Raw genomic sequence first — 25,118 nt, 5'->3', positions numbered from 1 at the left:
AATGAGGTAAGATGTGTAAAGCACCTAGTCTAATGCCTGGCAAAAATAAACTTACAGGGGCTTCCCTGGTGGCGCAGTGGTTGAGAATCTGCCTGCCAATGAAGGGGACACTGGTTCGAGCCCTGGTTTGGGAAGATCCCACATGCCGTGGAGCAACTGGGCCCGTGAGCCACAATTACTGAGCCTGCGCATCTGGAGCCTGTGCTCCGCAACAAGAGAGGCCGCGATAGTGAGAGGCCCACGCACCGCGATGAAGAGTGGCCCCTGCTTGCCGCAACTAGAGAAAGCCCTCGCACAGAAACGAAGACCCAACACAGCCATAAATAAATAAATTTAAATCATACGGGCTTCTAAGAAGACCTCTGCTTAAAATAAATAAATAAATAAATAAACTTACACTTATTAAATGTTTGGCAATACTGTGGAACATGGACCGGACTAGAGCATGTTAGACTGACGACATTACTTCTGTAGCTAATAAAAAAGACCTAAACAAAATGAGAATCAAGAGGTGACAGTGCCAAGAATCACTGCTAACTTAAAACTTACATCGCTGAGTAGCAGATCAGATGTGCAGGTTGAGGGAAGGGGTAGAAGTCAACACCTTGGGCAAGGTTGTCAAGCCTGACAAACTAAAAATAAAAAAAGCATTTCCACTAACTAAAACAGGGAAATGAAGAAGAACTGGTGTGGCATGTCAGTCAATTTGTTTTGAACAGGCTGAGTTTGAGAAATGCGTACGATCTTCAGAGAGACATGATCTCGGGAACTTTCAGCAGAGGTTGGGGCTAGTTAGTGGTGTGCTGGTAAACCAGCTCTGGGTGAGTGGGAGGAAGCCCTGATTTGTAATGTTTGCCCCTTTTTGTGGTATAAATGCTCTTATTGCACAGCTGCCTTCATGCTACTTACATGAGCCAGGAAGAGATGGCTCCAGTCACCCTTGATGAAAATAAGCTTTCTGCTTAGACTGGCAGTGAATGAAATTGTTCAAGGCGAGAGGTTAAAAAGAAGAGAGTTCATAATGAAGCCTGAAGAATACTTAGAGGATAAGGGTGAAAAGGGGGGGAGTTTCAGCAAAGAGGAAAAGAATGAATGGCCAGAAAACTGGGGGAGATGGGACAGTGTCACATCCAATGAAGAAACAGCCTCAAAAACTGGGGGCAGTGGACAGCACGTTAAGGCAGAGGGTGTGGACCAAAGAAAGGCCTAGTGTCTGACTTTTAAGAGTATTGTCGACTTGAAGTGCACAGTTTTGGTAAATAGTAGGGGAAGAGAGACTCTATTGTAAACGCTTATAAATAATTCTCTATATATGTCATTTTTTCTTCCTATCCTTTTCTTTTTTTTTTTTTTTTTGCGGTACGCGGGCCTCTCATTGTTGTGGTCTCTCCCGTTGCGGAGCACAGGCTCCGGACGTGCAGGCTCAGCAGCCATGGTTCACGAGCCTAGCCGCTCCGCGGCATGTGGGATCTTCCCGGACCGGGGCACGAACCCGTGTCCCCTGCATTGGCAGGCAGACTCTCAACCACTGCGCCATCAGGGAAGCCCCTTATCCTTTTCTTAATAGAGATATTAAAGAAATTCTGTTGAAATATTTCAGCTCATGGACACTTTTGGGTGCTGGTCACGTCTGCCTTTAGAAAACAGTAAATTACATCAGTTACAGTTTAGAGAAAGATGGGTAGGCTTGAAATTTTATGGCAAAGGAATTTAATAGGATCTAAGCAATCATATTAGATCCTCTCAGCCTTTCTTATGCCCAGAGCTTGTATATACACTTGGCCCTGTGGATTTAAAATCCGAAGGAATGGGGTGCTCCACTGCAAAGGAAGCACAAGAAGTAACAGAACAATATATATCTCTGTGTATCTGATAAGAAGTCACCAGAAAAAATGTGATGGTTTAAATGGAACTCTTTCAAGAACCATAAACAAATGTTAAACTCTAGGTAAAAATGCATACTGTAGTGTTTAGTGGTGAAGTGTACACTGATGTTTGCAATTTACTTTGAAATGCATCCAAAAATAAGATAGATTGATCAATGGATAGATATGTGATGAAATAAATATAACAAGATGTTCATTGTATAATATAGGTAATGTGTATATGTGTGTGTTCACTGTACAATTCTTTCAAAATTTTCTATATTTTTGATATTTTTCTAATAAAAATATTGGGGAAAATGCAAATAAATAAATGGAACTCTTTCACTGAAGTATTGCTCAAAGTGACAATAAGTATTGGGTTGGGGGGTATTTTAGACAGTGGTATCAAAACTAGTAAAAAATGATTTATAAAATAAATTTCTATGAGCTTACTTTAAAGGAACTAACTCAGCATACACTACAGAATCTTCAAAGATGAATTGATTTTCAAAGGAGGCACAGCAAATACCCATTTAACAAACTCCGGTGTAACCGAAAGGCTTACTCGGGACAAGCAGAAAGACTGAGAAAGAGAACAATCTAAGAACAGTGGGAACCACGCCAGACCCTGAGCGCACGCCCCTGGGGGAGCATGAAATGTGCAGTTCTTCCAAGCATCCCACCAGGCTGAGTGGAATTTTAGTTTCAAATGATAGGTTTTTTGATATAAAAACAGCCCCTCAACACAAGCCAACTTCTTCTCTGGCACTCAAGCTAAGACAGGAGTCTGTTCCAATACTGGAGGAAAAGCTATAGCTGCACTCAACTCATTGTTAAGTTGCATTGCCTTCTTTTTTCAAGGGTAATTTCGCCTACACTCAAAAATCACCTGCAGGAATTGACTTTAGCACCTAACTTCCTTTAAAAAGCAACTCCACTGTGGAGGAAATTCCTATAGACACTATTTTTTCTGACTATTTCACTGAGTAACCACGGGTACATTACTTAATCCATCTGGGCCCTCAGCCTCTCATTTGTAAAATGAGGTCAGTGAAGTAAATGATCACTAATTTCTTTTCTAAATCTAAAACCTCTACGACACTATCTTTCAAAATAAACTTCAATAGATGAATAATATATTTTAATGATTCCAAATGACAAAAAAAACCCACAGTACTTCACTACCAGCATTTCCTTAAATAAGTAACGAGGTTTCCTCACATTTGAGTGAAACTTACTTAGAATGAGGAATTCTGGGGTTCTGTCATTAGCACCCACACAATGTGAAGATGATAATGTGGCTGCTTAACTTAGCATTATTGCCGTAGTTAGAAAGACCAACAAGTAATAATAATAATTTCTAAAAGAAATTTTGTTAGTTGCGTAGCACTCCATTCAGGCAAATGAATCACATGATGGGCCACAAAACTCTAAGTTAGCTGACATATGCTGACCTATAACCTTGCTTAAATCAGCAGTTACAGTGGGCCATGTGCAAAGCACAGTTCACCTTGTTTATCCCTTTGAAATGGCTCAGGAATGACAGGGTTTTGTTTTGTTTTGTTTTGGTTTTTATTTATGGCTGTGTTGGGTCTTCGTTTCTGTGCGAGGGCTTTCTCTAGTTGCGGCGAGCGGGGGCCACTCTTCATCGCCGTGCGCGGGCCTCTCACTATTGCGGCCTCTCTTGTTGCAGAGCACAGGCTCCAGACACGCAGGCTCAGTAGTTGTGGCTCACAGGCCTAGTTGCTCCGCGGCATGTGGGATCTTCCCAGACCAGGGCTCGAACCCGTGTCCCCTGCATTGGCAGGCAGATTCTCAACCACTGCACCACCAGGGAAGCCCCCAGAATGACAGGTTTTGGCAGTTAAAGTGAACAGAGAAAAAAATGGCTGTTACACAGCCCCAAACTAAGAATTTAACCTCCTCCAGATGTTCACTGAATTCTTCAGGCTCCCCTTTTCCCATGAAATGTTTTATCATGTCAAAAATATGCCACAGACTTACACTTGAAGAAAAAAATCTATTTGGATGCTTTAAAAAGATACGCACTAAATATTTAGAATCCTATTAGTAATGTAAATTCGCAGTTGGGAGTTTCAAGATTTTTTTAGGTTAGTCTTTCAGTAACATATTTGCTTCTATATTACACCTTAATGCTATAACTATAGTCTAAAAAACTGTTCTTATTTTTGTAGAGTAAAAGGATGATCATTCCTTGATCCATCAATAATCACATAATAGCACTTGTTCATACTAGAAGTGTAATAGTTATATATTTCTGAATGACAAAAACAATACAGATATTCTCCATGTCAAACTCACAGCCTTCGGGAAAACATCCAAGAGTGCTTAGAGTAGCAGATGCATATTTTTGAAAACAAGAGACCAAGAAAGGCCAAAAAAGTGAGCGTTTAAAGTAGTAACAGTGAGTTCAGGGAGCAAATTTATTTCTATTTAAACATACAGTGCTTTCTATATATTTTTTTCTTTTTTTAAATTTGGCTGCTTTGGGTCTTCATCGCTGCGCGTGGCGAGTGGGGGCTACTCTTGGTTACAGTGCATGGGCTTCTCATTGCAGTGGCTTCTCTTGCTGCGGAGCAGAGGCTCTAGGCGTGTGGGCTTCAGTAGTTGTGGCTCACGGGTTCAGTAGTTGTGGCTCATGGGCTCAGTAGTTGTGGCTCACGGACTCAGTTGTGGCTCATGGGCTCAGTAGTTGCAGAGCTCAGGCTCTAGAGCGCAGGCTCAGTAGTTGTGGCATACGGGCTTACTTGCTCTATGGCATGTGAGATCTTCCTGGACCAGGGCTCGAACCTGTGTCCCCTGTATTGGCAGGCAGATTCTTAACCACTGTGCCACCAGGGAAGTCCATGCTTTCTATATTAAAGATAGAATCCATGGGGCTTCCCTGGTGGTGCAGTGGTTGAGAGTCCGCCTGCCAATGCAGGGGACACGGGTTCGTGCCCGACCCAGGAAGATCCCGCATGCCGCGGAGCGGCTGGGCCCGTGAGCCATGGCCACTGAGCCTGTGCATCCGGAGCCTGTGCTCCGCAACGGGAGAGGCCACAACAGTGAGAGGCTCACGTACCACACACACACACACACACACACACACACACACACACAAAAAGATAGAATCCATGGCCTAAGGAAACAGGAATCTAAAGGCCAACATATTGTATAATAATTGGGAAAAACCCTAGAATGACAGTACTTTATTAAATATAGATATTTTTTAAATTCTTTCAGATGCCTGGTACAGGGTAAACTCCTAATATTGTTGCATGAACAAATGAATGAATGAATACCAAAAATAATCTTTTGAATAAAATCATTAAGAGAAAACTACATAGATGGCCAACAGGCACATGAAAAGATGCTCAACATCACTGTCATCAGAGAAATGCAAATCAAAACCATAATGAGATATCACTTCACACACCTCATTTGTTAGAATGGCTATCAACAAAAAGAACCCAATGGGGGTGGGGGAATGGGATGAATTGGAAGATTGGGATTGACATATATATACTAATATGTATAAAATAGATAACTAATAAGAACCTGCTGTATAGCACAGGGAACTCTACTTCACTTAGCTGTACAGTAGAAACTAACACAACATTGTAAAACAACTATACCCCAATTAAAAAAATATATGGACATGAAAAAAAAGAACACAATAACAAATGCTGGTGAGGATGTAGAGAAAAGGGAACCCTCCTACACTGTTGGTACGAATGTAAACTGGTGCAGCCACTATGGAAAACAGTAAGGAGGGTCCTCAAAAAACTAAAAATAGAACTAACCTATGATCCAGCAGTCCCACTCCTGGGTATATAAACACTAATTCTAAAAGATACATGCACCCTAATGTTCACAGCAGCATTATTTACAATTGCCAAGATATGGAAGCAACCTAAATGTCCATCAACAGATGACTGGATAAAGAAGATGTGTGTTTGTGTGTGTGCGCACACGTGCACACACACACAATGGAATACTACTCAGCCATAAAAAAGAATGAAAATTTGCCATTTGTAACAAAATCAATGGACTTGGAGGATATTATGCTAAGTGAAATAAGTCAGACAGAGAAAGAAAAATACTGTATGATAGCACTTATATGTAGAGTCCAAAAAATACAACAAACTAGTGAATATAATAAAAAAGAAGCAGACTCACACATATAGAGAAGAAATTAGTGGTTACCAGCGGGGAGAACGAAGGGGGGGAGGGGCAATATAGGGATAGAGAATTCAGAGGTACAAACTATTATGTATTAAATAAGCTACAAGGATATATTGTACAGCTCAGGAATTATAGCCAATATTTTATAATAACTATAAATGGAGTATAACCTTTAAAAATTGTGAATCACTATATTGTACAACTGTAATTTATATAATATTAACATCAACTATACTTCAATAAAAAAAGAAGAAACATAACATGAAATAATCTTCAATAAAAAAGTATTTACTTTTGTGTCATAACTGCTCTAGCCTAAAGCCTATTCTTTAATGAAATTGATTGATCTGCATGAATAATGCGGCACTGAAAGCTGCTCAGGACACTGCATGAACAGGACACAGTTAAAGAGTTAAGAGTGCAACTGAAGAGACAAATGTGGAAGAAGATAAATTACAACACAGTGCAATCAGCACTGAAACAGTGATGTGAAAAAGTTTCTAAGGGAGCAGGAAAACGGACTGATTGCTTGAAACAGATGGCGGGGTGCATGACAGAGTGGGTGGCTTCTGAATCCTGTCTAAAAGGATACACAGAAGTCAGCCAGGAAGAAAGGGGATGGGGACAGAGGCGCAACCTTCAAACATTGCACATGAAGCCCTTCATGGGAAAGACTGCATCTGCACGTGCAATTCCCGCCTCATAGAATGACTCTTTGACCTTCTTGGTGAAGCCCGTTCTATACCCTTCCCATTCCCGAATCCACCTCAAGCATTAAACTGTTCCCCCACCATGCTCTCATGGCCTCTGTAACGTTGTTCTGAACACACTGCATCATGCACCCCACTGAACTCTGAGCTGATCCATGTTGTATCCTATTGCCTAGTGGCAGACAAATAGGAGGCTCTCAAGAAATGTTTGAAGTTGATGTGGCAGCTACCTCCTACGAAACAATTCCCCTTGTATACATATCACAAGTGTTAGCTTGTTCCATCTTCCTCGCAATTGTGTAAAGTTGGTATTGTTCCCACTTTGTATATGAAGAAACGGAGGCTCAGAATGGTTAAAAAACTCCCAAGCGCCAACTAAGTGACAGAGTCAGAATCTAAATCCATGTCTGTCTCACACCCCAATTCCAAAACCATCCTCTTATCCACACTATTCCTGATGCTGAGTTGATGGATCCACGAGACTTAACCCAGTTCAAGTTTGTTTGTAATTAAGGTATTAGTGTGGTTCTCATAATGATTTTATGAACTACAGTAAATTGAGCAAATATGACCATCTATCATATTTACTTGTTGTTTTATAAATTTTGATGTAAGAAAAGAAAAAATCAGGTTTTCTCAATGAGTAGATAAACACTAGGAGTTTGCAATTCATAACTGAAATAAAAAATACAAATCAGTTTTTCTCAATGAGCATGCATACATTGAGAGTTTGCAATTCACAGTTGAAATAAAAAATACACACAGAAGGTCGAACTACAAGAACTCAGAGGAAGAATTCCTTAATGTCACCATTAAAACTGTGTTACAACACTCTGGCACTCACAACTTAAAGCAGACTGAAGATGAGTTGTTCTATACAGTTTCTCTGAAGTCCATATGAAGTGAAGTGAGTCTGTAGTTATTCAAAAATCCAACAATGTCATTCAGATTGTAGGAAACAACTGACAGAAATTAATATAATGACTTTGATAGTTATCACAGCTCTATACCTCAAAGACTGCCAGGATAAGCCTGGTTTAAACTAAAGATACAAACAAATGGTACAAAATGAAATAGAGATTGTGTGAGAGCCCATAAAGGGGAAAACTCACTGGAGAAAATGAAGAGAAGATTTCAGACATACCTGACATCTTTTATCATTACCTACATTAACCAGAAAAAAGAATGATTTGATTTGGTAAATCAACAAGGGTTTGAAGTTAAAATTTAAACTCCTCCTACTTGCTTCCATTTATTTTAGAATGCAACTTCGGGGGTGGTGTGTGTGTGTGTGTGTGTGTGTGTGTGTGTGTGTGTGTGTGTGTGTGTGTGTGTGTGTGTGTTGCAAGAAAGTCAAACCCCATGTACTCTACTTTTGCTGATTCAGATGTCTTTTCTTTTCATCCTTAAATTATTTACTCACTCAATAAATTGTTGCTTTAAGCCACTAAGTTTTGTGGTGGTTTGTTATGCAAAATATATAACCAGAACAATTCCTGTCTATGAAAAAAACACAATAATAATAAAGACAATATGGAAGAAAGGGTTTAAAACAGAATGGAATTAAATGTCAACAATAAAAAAGAAGATGGGGAAGGAAGTGATTGTAGTGAATCTCTCCTAAGATCCTTGTACAGTTTGAGAGGTGCTTAAATATATTGGTTCATTAAAACCTTTGTTAATTATACATGACCTGTATTTTAGGGTGACCACTAACAGACTAGAACTAGAATGTTCAACTGCCAAGCAAACAGATTGAAGAAGAAAGCGGAAGGTAGGGATGAGTTAAGGAAACTCATCATTTCAACTGAAGGCATAAGAGTAGAAGAAAAAAATACCTATGAAAAAGCAGGCAATATATAGAAAACAAAATAAGATGTAGAAATAAATTCAAATATATGAAAAAATAATACCAAATGTAAAAACACTAAATGCACCAATTTTAAAAGATGGTCACACAGACTGGATAAAAATCATGAAGCTATAGATGATTTACAGCAGGTATATCTGAAGCAGTCAAAGAATGGCTGAAAGTGAATTGGTGGGAAAACATACATCAAGCAAAAACTAACCAAAAGGAAGCTGATAGGACAACTGATGACAGACAAACTGACTTTAAGAGAGATATCAGGATAAAAAGATGGCATTATAAATGTTCTTTCTTTATTGATGTGCCCACTATTTAGTCCTTAGGAAAGTATGAAAAGCCAATTAAAACAAACATTACAAAATTAGCATGTGTGGTAAGGATTATTTTGTACTCAGTAATGGGTTATATCAGAATGAAACATTTGTAAACCTCAGGCCATGGTATTTTCACAAAATATTTACAATTATTTAACATTTAATAATTATGGCACCTACATAAGCCTCCTTTAGGGAAAAGTGACACAAATCAGCATGGGGGAAAAAATCAAGTAGTATTTAGAGAATAACTGGCTAGAAAATAAAAACCATGTCACTCTATGGAGAGAAGAATACCTATTTCAAGTATTGCTTTCAACCAGTATGTTAGGGGATAAAATATACTAAAGTGTCTTCAGTACACTGAGCTATACAATTTTTTGAAACCTACGTCATGTCCAGGGAAGTGTTCCACTACCATTTTGAACTCATGGACTCCTCTGTGAACCAAATCTTCAGCATGCGTAATAAAGGAAGATCCACGATCATCTGAGACACCAATGCAATGCTGTGAATTCAGATTCCAGTAACTGCTATTGTGCATCCATAATGTTGGGTATTATCCTTGGTCCTGCCCTAGATGTGTCCTCTCATTCAGTCTTCTGAACACCTTGCAAAGTATATCCCAAAGTATGACACTTTCTAACCTCCAGCATCTATTCTTGCAGCGACTATGGAAGACCAGACGTTGTTAGCAAGACACATCTACTATGGCAGAGATACCGACTCTCACCAAATAGCCAAGGGCTTCTCCCCATTTCCCAGTCCCCATGCAGTTAGGCAGATCACGAGACTAGTGCTGAACGACGGACTCTGAGCAGAAATGAAATGTGCCACTTTGGGGACAAAGCATTTAAGAGCTGGTATAAAAGTCTCCAGCTCTCTCTTCCCTCGACACCTGCCCAAAGAGGCCCTATGTTCCAGATGGTGTAATGACAAGATGGTTGAGACTTTAATAATCCAGTATGGCAAAAATCAAGAGGTGGTAAGCCTGAGTCCCTAAAAGACAGTACAAAGCAAGCCCCCATGTTGGATACACAGCATTAGTAATAAATCATCTTTTGTCTGTTAAGCCACTAAGGACTCAGGAGTAGTTAATTACTGTAGCATAATCTGACCTATCCTAACACAACAAGGTAACAAAAAGTAATTTAGAGTTAAGTTGTTCCAAAAAATAATTTCATTTCCAAAGCTACTATTTTCTAAGATAATTTTTTTTTTAATTTAAAGCCATGAGCTAAAACAACACTTCTTTGGCAGTAATCATGTAAAAATACCCCCAAAAAGAGTTTAAGAACAAATACTCTTAACTGTTTTTGACAGCTGTTCTGGAAACTAAGTACCTAACACATAAATTATTTGTTCCATTTGACTGAATTTCAGATTAAATGGCAGCTTTCCTATCACCTTGGAAAGCACACTGGTTTAGAACCTACATAATACTCATCTTAGAACACTGCATTATTTAGCATTCATATTTTAAGTGCTTTGTATAATTCCTAGAGCTCAATTTCCAAAGAATGGATTTTGTTTTCTGTAAGCAGAAGTAAGCCAGGATGCCACTTTAATCTGGAAATCCCTTCTTATGGACTCACTCAGTGGGTAAATTCGTGCTGCTGCTTTAGACTACCAAGGAGAGGATTTCATTATTATTTACAGTAGCCAACGTAAGGATGACAGTTTACAATCAGCAGGCCCTTACAATGAGCCCAGGTACCTTGCTAAGAGCACTGCGTGCATTATCTCATTTAATTCTCATGATACTGGCACTTTCCTTAGTCTTTTTTTTTTTTTTTAAGATGAGAAACCTGAGGTTTAAAAAGATTACATAATTCTCCCAAGCTAGTAAGTAGATCTGAATTTACTAGTCTGTCTGACTCTAGAGCCTGTCCTCTTAATCACTGATAACCTCAGAATTTCTCAAAGTGTGCTGCGTGGCCCATCCTGGGTGGCCCATAGACACAGTTATTACTAACTGTTAATGTATGTTAGGAAGAAACATAGCTAACACAGCAAGCCTTTCCCAGACCTTACTGCTTAGAACAAGGTCAGGGTACATAACCAGTTTGCTTTCTTTTAATCAGATGGTTTAAAGAAAAAGATTAATAGCACAAGTGATAATCCCAATATTGCAAAAACCAAGAAAGTGCTGAGAAAATAACTAAAGGTTGAAAACCACTGGACTGTATTTTTCAACACAGAGGGGAAAACATGAAGACTGGGACACAGGACTCTTAAGTCCCAGCCTTGACTGACTCCAAGTAACTGAATGGTATCACCATTCTGGACCTCAGTTTTTAATCTATAAAACATCAGCTTAAATTTGGAGCTCAAAAATACATGATCCCAATGCCTTGGATAACTACTGCAACTTCATTTTACCATCCAAATGCAAAGAAGTATGAAAAATGTCATAATACATAAGCCAGGATTTTTTTAAGACAGGGTCAAAGTGCAATTGTTCTGCCATCTATCTTTGAAGACACAATCAATGCACAGGACTGAGAGGTATACTCAAAGGACGGTCCAGACAATGCTGATAAATTATTTATCTGTTACCGGTCGATGACAAGATAAGAACCTTGATCCAAAATATGAAATACCTACATCAATAGGCACTTTATTTAGTTTAGATGATCTTTTAATAGCAAGATTTTCTCAATGAAGGAAGCTGTTACACTGATTTACATTCTGGAGAATGTTTCTTATCGAGTTACAGATCAGTAACAAACAGTTCAGAGACCAGCACTGTGAGAAGCACAGGTGTACAGCACAGTGTAAACTTCTAATTTTCATAATGTGCATTTTCCCAGTTCTGTTCAGGTACCTGAAGTTGCCTGCACATAAGAAATGGCAAATTAAGCTCCTTGAAGTGTTTCTCTTTTGAAGAGCCAGAAAAATGAGCACAAGATTAAAGGTTAAGGGGAATTAGATAGTGAGCCTGAAACAAATTTAATATTTTCTGCCTCCACTTTAAAAAGTGTCCACTTGATTTTTCGTGGAAAGCTGTTTGTGTTGAGTACCCTAAGGGTTCTTGCACAAGATAAGCATTTGGTTCTTTTTATTTACACAGCTTAGGAGGAGGCAATGAGTAGCACTATTAAATTTGTGAGGGGTCGATTCTAATTTTAGATACCAACACTAAATTATAAACCTAGTGATTTCTGGAAACCATCTGCAAGGCATTAATTGTTGTAATTTGGAGATTTGGGGCTATAGGTACATTGTGATCATCTCTGGAAATCTCAGGGTGTATATGAGACTTTCTGGAAGGAGAAAATATAATTAGCTTCTGCTTTAAGAACCATGTTCACACTCAAAGTTTCCCCAAATGGTGTTCTGATATTTTCAAACTTTTTTTCTTTATATTCCCAATAGGATCTCTACATTGCTAAACTGCCTAAAGAAAGATGTATGTTTCTGATCCAGAAGGATATGTTTTCCCTCCAGATTAGTAGTGCTAAAAGTCATCTGGAACAAGCTGTACAGTGCAAAACGTTATTAGCAGTTAGCAAAACAAAAACAAATCACACTTCTAAGTAGGAAGAAAATGTAAGCCAAGAGAAATACATCAAAATGAGGAGTGTGCCAATAAGCCACACCTCTCCAGGCCTATGTTCCACCCAAATCCTTCCCCTTTGGGACTTATTTCTATAGAGACCATCTCTCAGTTCCACAAATAAAACTAGACATTGCTAGGAAACAGTCCAGCTTCTCAGGACACAGCTGAAGAGGAGTGGCTGCTTCCTACTAAGAGATATAGAAACCTGAAGCTATTCCCGCTATATGTGCTTCTATGAAACCTATTTCACAGAGCCTGAGAGAGAACTTATTATGCATATTCCTCTTTAGTCATAACAGCCTTAAATTTAGGACGTAACTTGGACCCCAACATTCTTTTCCCCATCTTAGCCCTGCATTTCCTCTTTTCTTTCAGGTCTTCTCTAAATGCATCATCTCACCTACCTTCCCTTCATAGGGCCCAAGAAAATTGTTTTGTACGTTTTCAAATTACTAACTGCTCATTTGAAAGATTCTTCCCATCATGTCATTGATTCATTAAACTCTTGTAAATTTCTGCATGGCTTGGAGTTACAGTGTTCAAATTTTTTATGTCAATTTTTTGTTACTTCTTTTAAAAACAACTGAGTGGTTTTTACCTATATTAAAGCAGCCCAAGCCCTCACCCTGAAGCAGTAACTATGGAAGTAGCCCACTCACTCTTCATCCTGCCTTTAAAAGCAGTTGTGTTCCTCCTTTCCCCTTTCTCATCATAACAGCCACCCCAATGACTCAGTTAGGAATAACTGCTGGTACAAGAAAGCCTCACTAATGATGACTTAAACAGATGTGAAGATTTTTTTTTTCATGCATAGCAAGAACTTTGGAGTTCCAGTCCAAGCTCTTTCTTCTCTGTAATTCTTGGCTTTTAATTTTCTTGATTGATAACTTATGGTTGCTACATGGATGCCACAACTCAAGATATCACATCCTTTCACCAGAGTCCCAAGTACAAGAGAAAGGGAGGTTTAAAGACTCTCTTCATGAGGCTCTGGTTTTTCATTAGAAAAGGAAGTTTCCCCAAAGTCTTTCCCTTACATATCACTGGCCAGAACTGGGTCACATGTGTACTCCCTGACTACTCACTAGTTGGACTACCACATCAGTTTAGACCCTTCCTGAGTCTGGAGAGGGCCTGCCTGCCCTGAGATCAAGGGCTTGCTGCCCACTCCCTGACCCCATAAAGAAGAAGGGATCAGGAGATGGCTGCCAGCTAAAGACCACAGTGCTGTCACCCGTCCCTCACTGCATGGGATGGCAAAGTCCCCACAGAAGTGAGGCTGTCTCCAGTCCAGAGGTCAGAACAGTCCATCCTAGCCCCAGGAAAGAAATGGATATCTCTGCTTAAACCAAGGTCCCTGTCACTCACTTTGAGGTCCCAGAGAGCCAATCTTTCTTTTAAACACAGCTGTGGTGCTGCAACTACATAAATGAGCCATCCTTAATGTTCTAGATGTTAGGACCTGTGCCTTTTAAAGCCATTAACTGTGGAAGACCTGTTAAAACCAACAGCATGCCTGAAAATACCACATACCTCATTCCACCTACGTGATACTTTCATTTCTGAATTCTAGTCTCTGTGTTCATCCCATCCCCTTAAGAGGTCTGAGGGTGCCAATTCCTCACACCTTTTCCATGCTAGGGATCTAAAACTATTAGAAAATACACTAAGAAGGAGACAAACCTATGGGACTCAAACTATCATTTATTATTTATTCAGAGTTCTCTGGAAATGGCTAGATGCAGAAATTAAGTGGAACCTCTTACTGTCTACCCTAAATCAAAAGCAGGGGAGAAATTTCTGCTTCAGGCCATGTTGCAGTAATTAGTTCCAGACTTGCCTTCCTAATGAAGCAACTGTAAAACTAGAAGGCAGTGGTTTTCTGACATTGCACAATAGATTAAAATCCCAAAGTGAAGGGAAACTTATAAATTGACTCCACGACCACCCAGATCTCAGCTGGGGGACAATTTCCTGGCAGTTCTGATGGGCTAAGGAGGCATCAATCAGAGTTTGGGTCAACTGAAGTGACTAGAATCTCCAGGCAAGGCACTGGAAAGGAAAGAGCTGTGGGGGGATGAAGGCCAGAAGTCCACATGGGGATCCCCCATAAGCCCTTGGCTAAGGTCTGGGCTGCACATGTGCAGGGCAAGACTACAAAGGCTTCTTTCCAGAGAGCAGCTGCTACAGGACTGAGAGTGTAGTGGAGTTAAAGAAGTCAAGCAGTGCTGGAGAACACTGGAGTTACAGCTGAGCCAGAGAGAATGGTTAACATTCCAGGCATGCAGCTAAGACATCAGAAATGCCACTACTTAGGAATAAGCACAAAGTCCTAGAGTAAAGCCTAGTAGACCTACTCTAACAAAGCCCCAAACCAAGCCCTAACAAAGTCCATAGAGGAGACCAAACGTGAAGGCTGAATGCCATCAAGCTAGAAGTGCTGCATAACTACACTGGGCTTTCCATAGATCCATTCTAACCAAGTGTTACCTCATACATAGAAAGCTCAAGGAAATAAATATGCCAACTAGAACAAAAATTAACATTGAAATAAAAAGTATGCCACAGAACTCAGGATTTCTACAGTACAGAATCCTCAATGTCCAGTGTAAAGTAAAAAATTGCTGAATATACAAAGAAACAGGAAAATGGGACTCACGGTCAAGAGAAAAACAGACAATAAAAACGGACCCTTAGATGACCCCCAGAGATATTGGATTTAGCAGAGAATTTAAAGCAGCTGTATTCAAATCAATTCAAAGACCTGAACAAAGATATGGTCTGACAGACTTAAGACATAGGGACTCTCATAAGAGTAATTAAAACTATAAAAAGAGAAATCCATATTCTATCAATGAAAAGTCAAATAACTGAAATTTTAAAATCCATTGGATGGGCCTGACAGGAGAATGAAGATAAAAAAAGAAAAAGTTAGTAAACTTGAAGATAGGTAAGTAGAAATGGTTGAATTTGAATACCAAAGAGATTAAAGAACAATTAACCAGAGCCTCAGGATCTTGTAGAACAGTATGAAATGATGTAACGAATGTGTAACTGAAGTCTCAGAAAAACAAGAAGAAAGTGAAAATAGAGAGAAAAAATATCTGAAAATATAATGGCCAAAATTTTCACAGTTTTCATTAAAAACATTTACTTAAAAAACTCGAAGAATCACAACCAGGATAAATAAAAAGAAAATCACACCTAGGTACATAATAGACACACTGCTGAAAACCAAGCTAAAGAAAAAAATGTTGAAAGTAGCCAAAAGGGAAAAAAAGAAACACATTTCATATAGGGAAGCAAAAATACAATGAGGATACGTAAGAAAGGTACAGAAACAGCTTGAAATAAACTAAAGAAGAATAGCACTTTTCAAAAGAGATTTATTTCCTAATTCTATTTTCCTAGCTATATCTTTGGACTAATTCCAGATTTAGGACTCTGGCCTATTCTCTAGAAAGTGAAATATAAGAACACCAAGATTTTGTGACTTTGGTCACTTGGGAATAAGATAAACTCTTGTTGTGGAGCACAGGCTCTAGGCACACGGGCTTTAGTAGTTGCAGCACATGGGCTCAGTAGTTGTGGCTAACGAGCTCTGGAGCGCAGGCTCAGTAGTTGTGACGCACGGGCTTAGTTGCTCCACGGCATGTGGGATCTTCCCGGACCAGGGATCGAACCTGTTTCCGCTGCATTAGCAGGCAGATTCTTAACCACTGTGCCACCAGGGAAGCCCCCCTTTTTTTTTTTTGATTTTTGCTTTCAATTAAAGTAGATACTTATATTTTCTGGAATGTGCTACTCATCGTGCACTCACCTATGAATAACAGATGCAAATCAGCTAAACAGAGCTAGGACACTTTCGTTAAAACAAATAGTAACCTATTTCTAAGTCATTTGTTAGGAGAATATGACACTTTCTTTACCTAATTGATCTAGGACACATCAAGGAATTTTGAAATAAAAAGATACTTTAGACTACAAGTTGTTCTTAATGTAATTCAACCTTCTGAAAGAGCACATTTTTTCATATCAGTTATCTAAGTCTAAACATCCTTTTCATCGGTTTAAAAACACTAGTAAATGTTAATAGCCACCTCTTTCCAAATGCAGTTATTGATCAAGGGCAAAGTGAAGTTTTAAAAAGAAAATACTGCAGGTTCTGACATTTAATTAAGGTAGAGATATAACCACAGTATTCATATCAGCAAAAGGTATTTATAATTGTTGACTGTCCCCCGCCCCCGCCCCCGCCCCCGCCCCAAAGAAGAAGAAAAAGTTCCTAGGATCTGGCTGCTTTAAATTATGTGTGTGAATTTCTTCCCAGGAGAAAACACAGAATAATATAATGTCAGAGTGAAATGTATGATCAAGTCACAAGCAAGTCCAGTTCATTTGACTCACCTATGTGATAAAGTCCAATCCAATCACTGGGGTCCACCTCCTCTTTAATGTCCCAGAAGATGATGAGGTTCTGAGCTTGCCCCAGCGTGTACTCATACATGCTGGCAGTCAGGCTGGAGCGGCTCTCAGAAGTCACCAGATCGGTGTCGCTGTTGGCCCGCTGTAGAGTCATATTCTCGGGCATGGAGCTCTGGGCGGCCAGGCTCTGGAGGTTCTCTGGACTCAGTGTGTACCGCATCTGGGGATTTCGACGCCTCACAAAAAGCAGGTGCTCCCGGGCTGAGCTAGCCATCCCGTCTGCCTCTCTGAGGTTGGCTTTCTACGAAGCTGTGAGAGACAAACAAGCACAAAGCATTAGTGCTACAATGCAAGGAATTAAGTTTAAGCTTCCCAGATAAAAAGACTTTATGAGTGTTTGTTAAAGCTTAACCATGCAATAATCTTCTGCTGTCAAAATAAAACCTATTATTCTACTGTCAACTGATGATTGTCAGAAACAACTTCTATAGACTGAGGTCGCAAGACGGCAAAGGCCATCAAACACCTGTGGCCCTCAATTTCACTGGGCACAGCTTCCTCAGAGCAATTAAGAAGGAGACTTCCCTACCATCCCTTTTATGGCTATTCTTTCTCCTTCAGAAATGGCATCCTCCTCTCCTTCACATATTCATTTGCTGATGCAATTAAATTTTAAAATAGCAAGACAGAAAATTTTGAGACATGTTCAACAGAGTTGAAATATACTACTGAGGACAAGTTCTATTTCCTTCCCATAGGAATGAAACTCACTAAACCCTTTTTCAGGAGCTTGCTCAAATGTTACCTCCTCACTTAAACAGAGTTGGCCATCCTGTGTAAACCTGCAACAGCCAAGCATTTCCCATCCCTCCTTCCTGGCTTTACTTTTCTCAAAAGCGATTACTCTGATCTGATGTACCACCACATAGTACCATGCACTTATTTATTTGGTTACTGTGTACTTTCCCCCACAAGAATGTAAGCTTGGGGAAAGAACACTCTTCAATAAAAGGTGATTGGAAAAATTGGGCAACCATGTGCAAAAGAATGAAACTGGACCACTGTCTTACACCAGGCACAAAAATCAACTGAAAATGGCTTAAAAACTTGAAATAAAGCTCCGAGAAGAAAATACAGACCAAAAACTCTTTGACATAAATCGTAGCAATATTTTTTTGGTTCTGACTCCTAAGGCAAAGGAAACAAAAGCAAAACTAAACAAATGGGATCTAACTAAACTTAAAAGCTTTTGCACAGCAAAGAAAATCACTGATGAAACAAAAAGACAACCTACTGAATGGAAGAAAATATTTGTAAATGATATGACTGATAAGGGGTTAATATCCAAAATATATAAACAGCTCATACAACTCAGTATCAAAACAAACCAAACAACCCAATTAAAATATGGGCAGAAGACCTAAACAGACATTTTTCCAAACAAAACATACAGATGACCAACAGGCACATGAAAAAATGCTCAACATCGCTAATCATCGGGGAAACGCAAATCAAAACCACAATGAGGTACTGCCTCACACCTGTCAGAATGGCTTTTATCAAAAAGAAAACAGATAACAAATGTTGGCAAGGATGTGGAGAAAAGGAAAACCCTCCTGCACTGTTGGTGGGAATGTAAATAGGTACAGCCACTATGGAAAACAGTATGGAGGTTCCGTAAAAAACTAAAAATAGAACCAACCACCATATGATACAGCAATTCCACTTCTGGGTATATATCCAAAAGAAATGAAAACAGGATATCAAAGAGGTATCTACACTCCCGTGTTCATTGCCGCATTATTCACAATAGCCAAAATATGTAAACAACCTAAGTGTCCATCAATGAATAAATGGATAAAGAAGATGCAATACATATACATACGATGGAGTATTTTCCAGCCATGAGAATGAAGGAAATCCTGCTCTTTGCAACAACACAGATGAACACTAAAGCATCATGCTAAGTGAAATAAGTCAGAGAAAGACACATACTCTATTATCTCACTTATATGTGGAATCTAAGAAAAAAGTCAAACTCTTAGAAACAGAGAGTAGAAGAGTGGTTGCCAGGGGCTGTGGGATGGGGGGTAATGGGAAGGCTGCTGAAAGGCTACAAACTCTAAATTTTCAGATGAATAAGGTCTGAGGAGCTAACGCAAAACATAAATGACTACAGTTGATAACACCATATTATATAATTGAAATTTGCTAAGAGAGTAGAATTTAAATGTTCTCATCAAAAAAAAAAGTGAGGTGATAGATGTGTTCATTAACTAGATGGTGGGAATCCTTGCACAACGTATATGTACATCAAATCACCACAATATAAACTTTAAATATCTTACAATAGTATCAATTATACCTCAATAAAGCTGAAAAAAATAAAAAAGAATGTAAGTTTCACAAGTGCATCTGTTTCGTTCACTATTTTATCCCCAGTGTTTCCAACAGTGCCTGGTACACAGTAGGTGTCAATAAATGTTGAATGAAAAGATCACGGAACAGTGAGCACCCTTGTGCTAGATACTCCTTAAGCTCCTAGGAGATACTCCTTACTATCTCCTAGATACCCATGACCTACACCTTGAGTCCCTTTGCTGGGCCTGCCCTTTGCCAAACCTATTTCTACCATCTAGACCCACAGTAAGCTATTTCCTTTGGCTCCCACTTGGCCTCCATCTAAAGGAACAAAGCTTTTCCTGTTCAAACTTAGATCCAGTCCCCTGTTGGTTCGCTGAGTCTAGTCCTAAGATATCCATTTTCTTCTCCATTGCCAGGCTCTGACAGAGATTCTTTCTAAGACCTCTGTACTTTACTCTAGCACATTTGAGGTTCCATCTGCCAGTGCCTTTCCTGTCTGTCCATGGATTCACACTCCCTCACCCAGACCCCACAGGCTCTGCACAGAATGAATCTGGCTCTCCTCTCACTATCCCTTTCAGGACTACATCATTCACTAATAGGTTTATGGATTTAACATTTACTCTGCATCCCTAGTATGTGCTGGCCTCTTTAATATACTACATCTTTTCAGAAGGCCACGCCCGCAAGGTGTCCTAGAATGTCAACATGAACTTTCATGAAAAAAAAAAAAAAAAAAACTAATCTTGGGCTGAATATTTACGTTATAACTAATAATCTTGGATACCAAGTCGGAGGTAAGAAAAGAGGAGGGTTCCCTAATTTCTCCCATCCCCTCATCCATTTCACAAACACTTGGGTGAAGGGGACATTCTACCATTGCTAAGGTCATAGTACTTGCAAATGTATCTATTCAATTAATTTCTGGCACAAAGTTGATCTCATATTTTTAGCACGATCCCTTGAATTAAAAAATCACTGGGATTGGTGGGCAAGATGTCCTGTGTAAAAAGGACAGAAATAAAACGAACAGAGAAACTTAATACTCCTCTTCATAAATTTAGCACTTGCTTCCTTATGTGGTATATGGTAACTCTGACATCATATAACCCATAACTGTTAAACAACCTCAAATCCATGGAGTCTAAAATTCAGGTCAACCTCTAATCTCAGGGTTTCATGAAATTTTCATTTTAGTGGATTTCGACAGGCCGTTCTTTGTCTATAAACCCAGAGTGAGTCCAGCACCACATCAGCTTCAGCAAGCACTGTAAATAATTAACTCCTAACATGTTGTAGTCAAATAGAAAATGCAGGTTGGACATAACTAAGCTACTTCCCTGAAAGAAATAGGCCAGAATCTTTACAGCTTTAAGCCACAACAAAAGAACTGAAAATTACTCTGTTCTAGAAAAATGGGGAAAAACAGGGATGTACACCAAAACTGTTTCATTTTTTAATGACCTCTATTTAATCAGAGAGATAGGTAAACACAGTGGATAAGAGAATAAGCTCCGAAGTCTGATTTCTGGGTTTCAGTCATATTTCTACTACTAAGTTGCTCTGTGATCTTGGACAATTTATTTTAACTCTGTGTGCCTTCACCTTCCCATCTGTAAAGTAGGGACATAATAACACCTGGTTCATAGAATTTTGGAGAGAACTAAATGAATCAGTATAGTATAGAACAGTGCCAGGCATATAATAAGTGCCCAATCATGTTTAGCTATGAATATTATTATGTGACTACATTCTACTTTAATTATATAAAGTAGAACTGGTTTTAATCCCCTTGATTCCCCCACTTATTGGGAGAGTAGGCTATCAGTATCCACCATTATTCAAAGCACAATCCCAAAAACAGAAAGAAAAAAAAAAAAAGAAAGAAAGAGACTGGTAGGCACTGAGGAAGAGCTATCCTGAAGCCCAAGCCTTAAGTCCATAACAGTGGCCTGACAAGGGCCATTCTCTGGTCCTCTAGCCAGAGATAAGGGTTGGAATTTGACTTTCTCACCATTATTGGCTTCATTCATTCATTCAACAAAATTTTATCGAGCACCTCCCTTGTGAAAGGGAGACACGCAACAGACAGGTCAAAAAATAAGACAGAAATGTGCAAATCTGCTAGTTTAACTGAACCCTGCAAATAAAAACATATGGAGCATCTATTAGTACACATCTGGCATAAAGCTACAAAGTATACTAAACAGAAAAGAGAGTGAGGTTTTCTTTCAAATTCTTTCTTTTCTTTCCCTAAGGCATGTAATTTACTCTATAGGAACTTGACTCTGGGGGGAAAAGACAAATACATATATGAAAAAATTCAATCCTGTACTAATGACACTTCATTAGTGTACAATTTGTCCCCACAAGTATGTGATGGAGATAATAAACGCTCATGAGGCATCAGGAAGTGACAGTAATATTTATAAAGTGTTTTACATTTTTCAAAGCATTTTCACTTCTATCATCTCAAGTGAGACCCAGAATATTATGAATTAAATTTGAGAGATGCCATCATCTCTGTTTTCAGATGAGAAAACTGAGGATCTGTGAGGCAAAAGGTTAGCTGAAGGAGATAAAAACACTTCGGAAGTGGTTATATATTTGAGGTAAGTCTTAAAGGGTTAGAGGAGAAGAAGAACTATATGAAGAAATGAATGCATTCTAATTGGAAGGATGGATATGGAGAAGCAACCAAGGATGAGAATATGAGAAGGAAGAAACAAAATAGAAAACAGAGGCTCTGCAGAACCCTGGGAAAATGATGGGAATCCTCCAAAGGAACCAAGCAGAAGCCCAGGGAGAGAGGCAGGTCTTAATACTGCCACTGAAGACATATGGTGAGCCCAGACATGACTCAAAACATACTGATGCCCCATGAGGTTAAACCCACCCAAGGTCGCAGAGCTGGTAAGTGACAAGGGTAAAAATCAAGATAAAATAGGAGAGAGAGAAACACACAGACACACGAAAGAGCGAGAAAGAGAGAGAGAGAGAGACAGGAACGGGGAAGAGGGAAGGGAAGTGGGGAGAAGGTGGGGAGGGGAGAAAGGGAGGGAGAGGGAGAGAAACATGTCTTGAAAGTCAAGGAGAGATTCTGAGGGAGAGCCTCAGATGTTGCAACTAACGACTGAAAAGTTACCATAGCACCTGAAAACTAGGAGGACATCCTTGGCCTTAGGAAAACCTTTTACATGGAGTGGTAAAAGTGGTAAAAGCCAGACTGTTGAGGTTTGAGGAAGGAGGCTGGAAAGGTAAATGGAGGTAAAGAGTACAGACTCTTCTTCAAAAGGCTGGACTGTAAAGGGAAGGAGAACACGTGGTAGAGGGTGATGTGTACTGAGACAGGGTTGGGTGTGTTTGCTTGTTGTTTTTCAGCCTGAGAGAGACTTTTGCATGTTTATAATACTAGCATAGGGTCACTAAGAGCTCAGGAAATATCTGCTGAATGAATGAATAAATGAAAATTGAGAGAAAGGGCCAGTGAAGAGGACAGGCTGAAGATGTAGGAAAGAGAGGAGATATATGATGGAGCAAGATGACTGAGGAGGAACAAAAGCTGGAATACACAGGACAGGAAGAGGATTAGTCTAAACCAGCACTGCCCAATAGAAATATGCTGCAACCCACTTATGTAATTTTAAACTTTCTAGGAGCCACATTAAAAATGTGAACATTTTAATCATAACATATTTCATTTAACTCAATATATCCAAACTATTATTTCAACATTAATGTAAATAATTATTAATGAGATATTTTGCATTCTTTTTTTTTTTTTTTGTAGTAAGGTGTTTAAAGCCAACACATATTTTATACTTAAAGCACATTTCAGTTCAAACTAACCACATCTCAAGAGCTTGAGAGCTTCATGTGGCAGGTGGCTCCTGGTCTGGACAGTACAGATCTAAACCACGGGAATGCTCCCAGCTTCCAAGACAATCTGCTTCCTTTTCAACCTTATCCCACCAGAAAGGCCCTCAATGTAGCTAAGAGGAAAACATCATTAACTAGCTGACAATAATGTGTGAATAACCAAGAATTCCTTAATCCTTCCCAAGGGTTCTTTCCATGCATTTTAGCATGAAGATGATTTTTTTCCATTATAGTTTGTTACAAGATATTGAATATAGTTCCCTGTGCTATACAGTAAATCATTGTTGTTTATTTTATATATGGTAGTATTCATATGTTAATCCCATACTCCCAATTTATCCCTCCACCTCCTTCCCCTTGGGTAACCATAAATTTGTTTTCTATGTCTGTAAGTCTGTTTCTGTTTTGTAAATAAGTCCATCGGTACTATTTTTTAGATTCTACATATAAGTGGTATCATATAATATTTGTCTTTCTCATGAAGATGCTTTTTGAGCCAAATCTCTACTTGGTATATGAAGACACCCAGTCTGGGGTAGAGAATTTTCTGGGGATAGATTTGAGGACGGGGAGGGTAACAAGTCCCAGAAACTCTTTTGGTATCTTTTAGCTTCTTTTCTTCAACCTTGAAACTACACAGTCTTCAAAAGCAGGAACAGTGCTCCAGTGGAGCTTACGTATAACAGGGGAAGAGATGAAGTGGGGAAGTGATCGGGTTATCTGTATATTTCTTTAGCAAACACTCACGTGGCACTTACTCTTTCTAAGTGATTTACAAATATATACAGGTTACCTGTAAGTCTTCTGTGTTTATCTAAGTAACTGCATATACTTAAACTTCACCCTGTCTCAATATATTCAGCTATTAAACGGAGGTAACTTTAATGTAGCATGCAAGGCCATTTGCAAGGATTAGGAAAATCGTGAGAGTTATTTTTTAAAGTAACTACTGTTATTTTAATAAACAAATAATATAGTTATGACCTAATTAATGCAATTAATGCCTGGGGTAGCTCTCCAGGCCTAAGAGTCTGGGGAGAGGAACTAAGACTTAGAAGACAGTTAACAGAAATCAAATGCTAAAGACCATCTTTACACATGAAAACTCACTGTGAACTCTGCCTAGTGTTGGATGACCCCATACTTAGGAAAGAAAGGGAAAACAGTTCATGCTCCCCTACTTTCCTATTCAACATGGCTCCTGGCTCCCAGAGCCCAGAAATCAGCTACATTAGGATACACAGGCCTTCGACTTATAGCTTAGGAACTCATCCACAGCTCTTAAAGAATTGTTTCCACATAAACAAAAATTAATTCCAACTTCCAAACCACCCCACTTTAAAGGAACTTGTAGAGCCTACCACTCACAAGCCGGTCACTGCATGTAGTGAGATGTGAGACTAGAGAGAGAAGAGAAGATTAGAAGAAACTTGGGCACAGAATGTTAAGTAATTCACTTGGAACCTCACCAATGAGCAGGGAGCCATTCCAGGCTCTTGAGCAGAAGAGTCAAAATAGGAAATTTAAGCATGGGAAACTTAATCTGAAAGCTCACGTGGGGCTGATTGTAAGAGGAGAAAACAGAGGTGGGGGAACCAGTTAGAAGCTAACTGATTAGTTAAGACATCCGGTACTGAGTGCTGAAGAGCGGATTCAGCAACACAGGAAGGAAGTATATCAATCAGGAATATTTCAAAGAAAGAACCCGAAGACTTGGTGGCATATTGAATACAGGGGATAAAAGGAAGGAAGAAATTAAGACTCAATTCTGGATTTTCAATCTACGTGACAACAGAATCCCAGAAACATTAATAAGGCTGAGAAAATCAATACTACTTTGGGTGAGTTTAAAATAAATGCAATGTATCCAAGTAACTATATCCCAAAGACTCTCGCGAAGGTGGGCCCCAATTGCTGGTTATTATGAGGCCAGGGATAAAA

At 39.2% G+C, this 25,118-nt stretch overlaps 1 protein-coding gene across 7 annotated transcripts in view; it reads right to left on the bottom strand.

The window, feature by feature from the left end:
• HECW2 (HECT, C2 and WW domain containing E3 ubiquitin protein ligase 2) overlaps window positions 1-25,118 on the bottom strand; it is a 417,892-nt gene that overhangs the window by 233,085 nt on the left and 159,689 nt on the right. For all 7 annotated transcript variants that reach the window (XM_060302114.1, XM_060302116.1, XM_060302118.1 and 4 more), the window contains exon 2: window positions 16,917-17,243. In XM_060302114.1, coding sequence (XP_060158097.1) covers window positions 16,917-17,208 — 292 coding nt within the window. In that variant the 5' untranslated portion in view covers window positions 17,209-17,243. The remainder of the gene's footprint in view (window positions 1-16,916; window positions 17,244-25,118) is intronic.

Source organism: Globicephala melas, chromosome 7 (genome assembly GCF_963455315.2).
Source record: "Globicephala melas chromosome 7, mGloMel1.2, whole genome shotgun sequence".
Lineage (NCBI taxonomy): Eukaryota > Metazoa > Chordata > Mammalia > Artiodactyla > Delphinidae > Globicephala > Globicephala melas.
The sequence above is the reverse complement of the archived record's forward strand: the minus strand, read 5'-3'. Positions and strand labels throughout refer to the sequence as shown.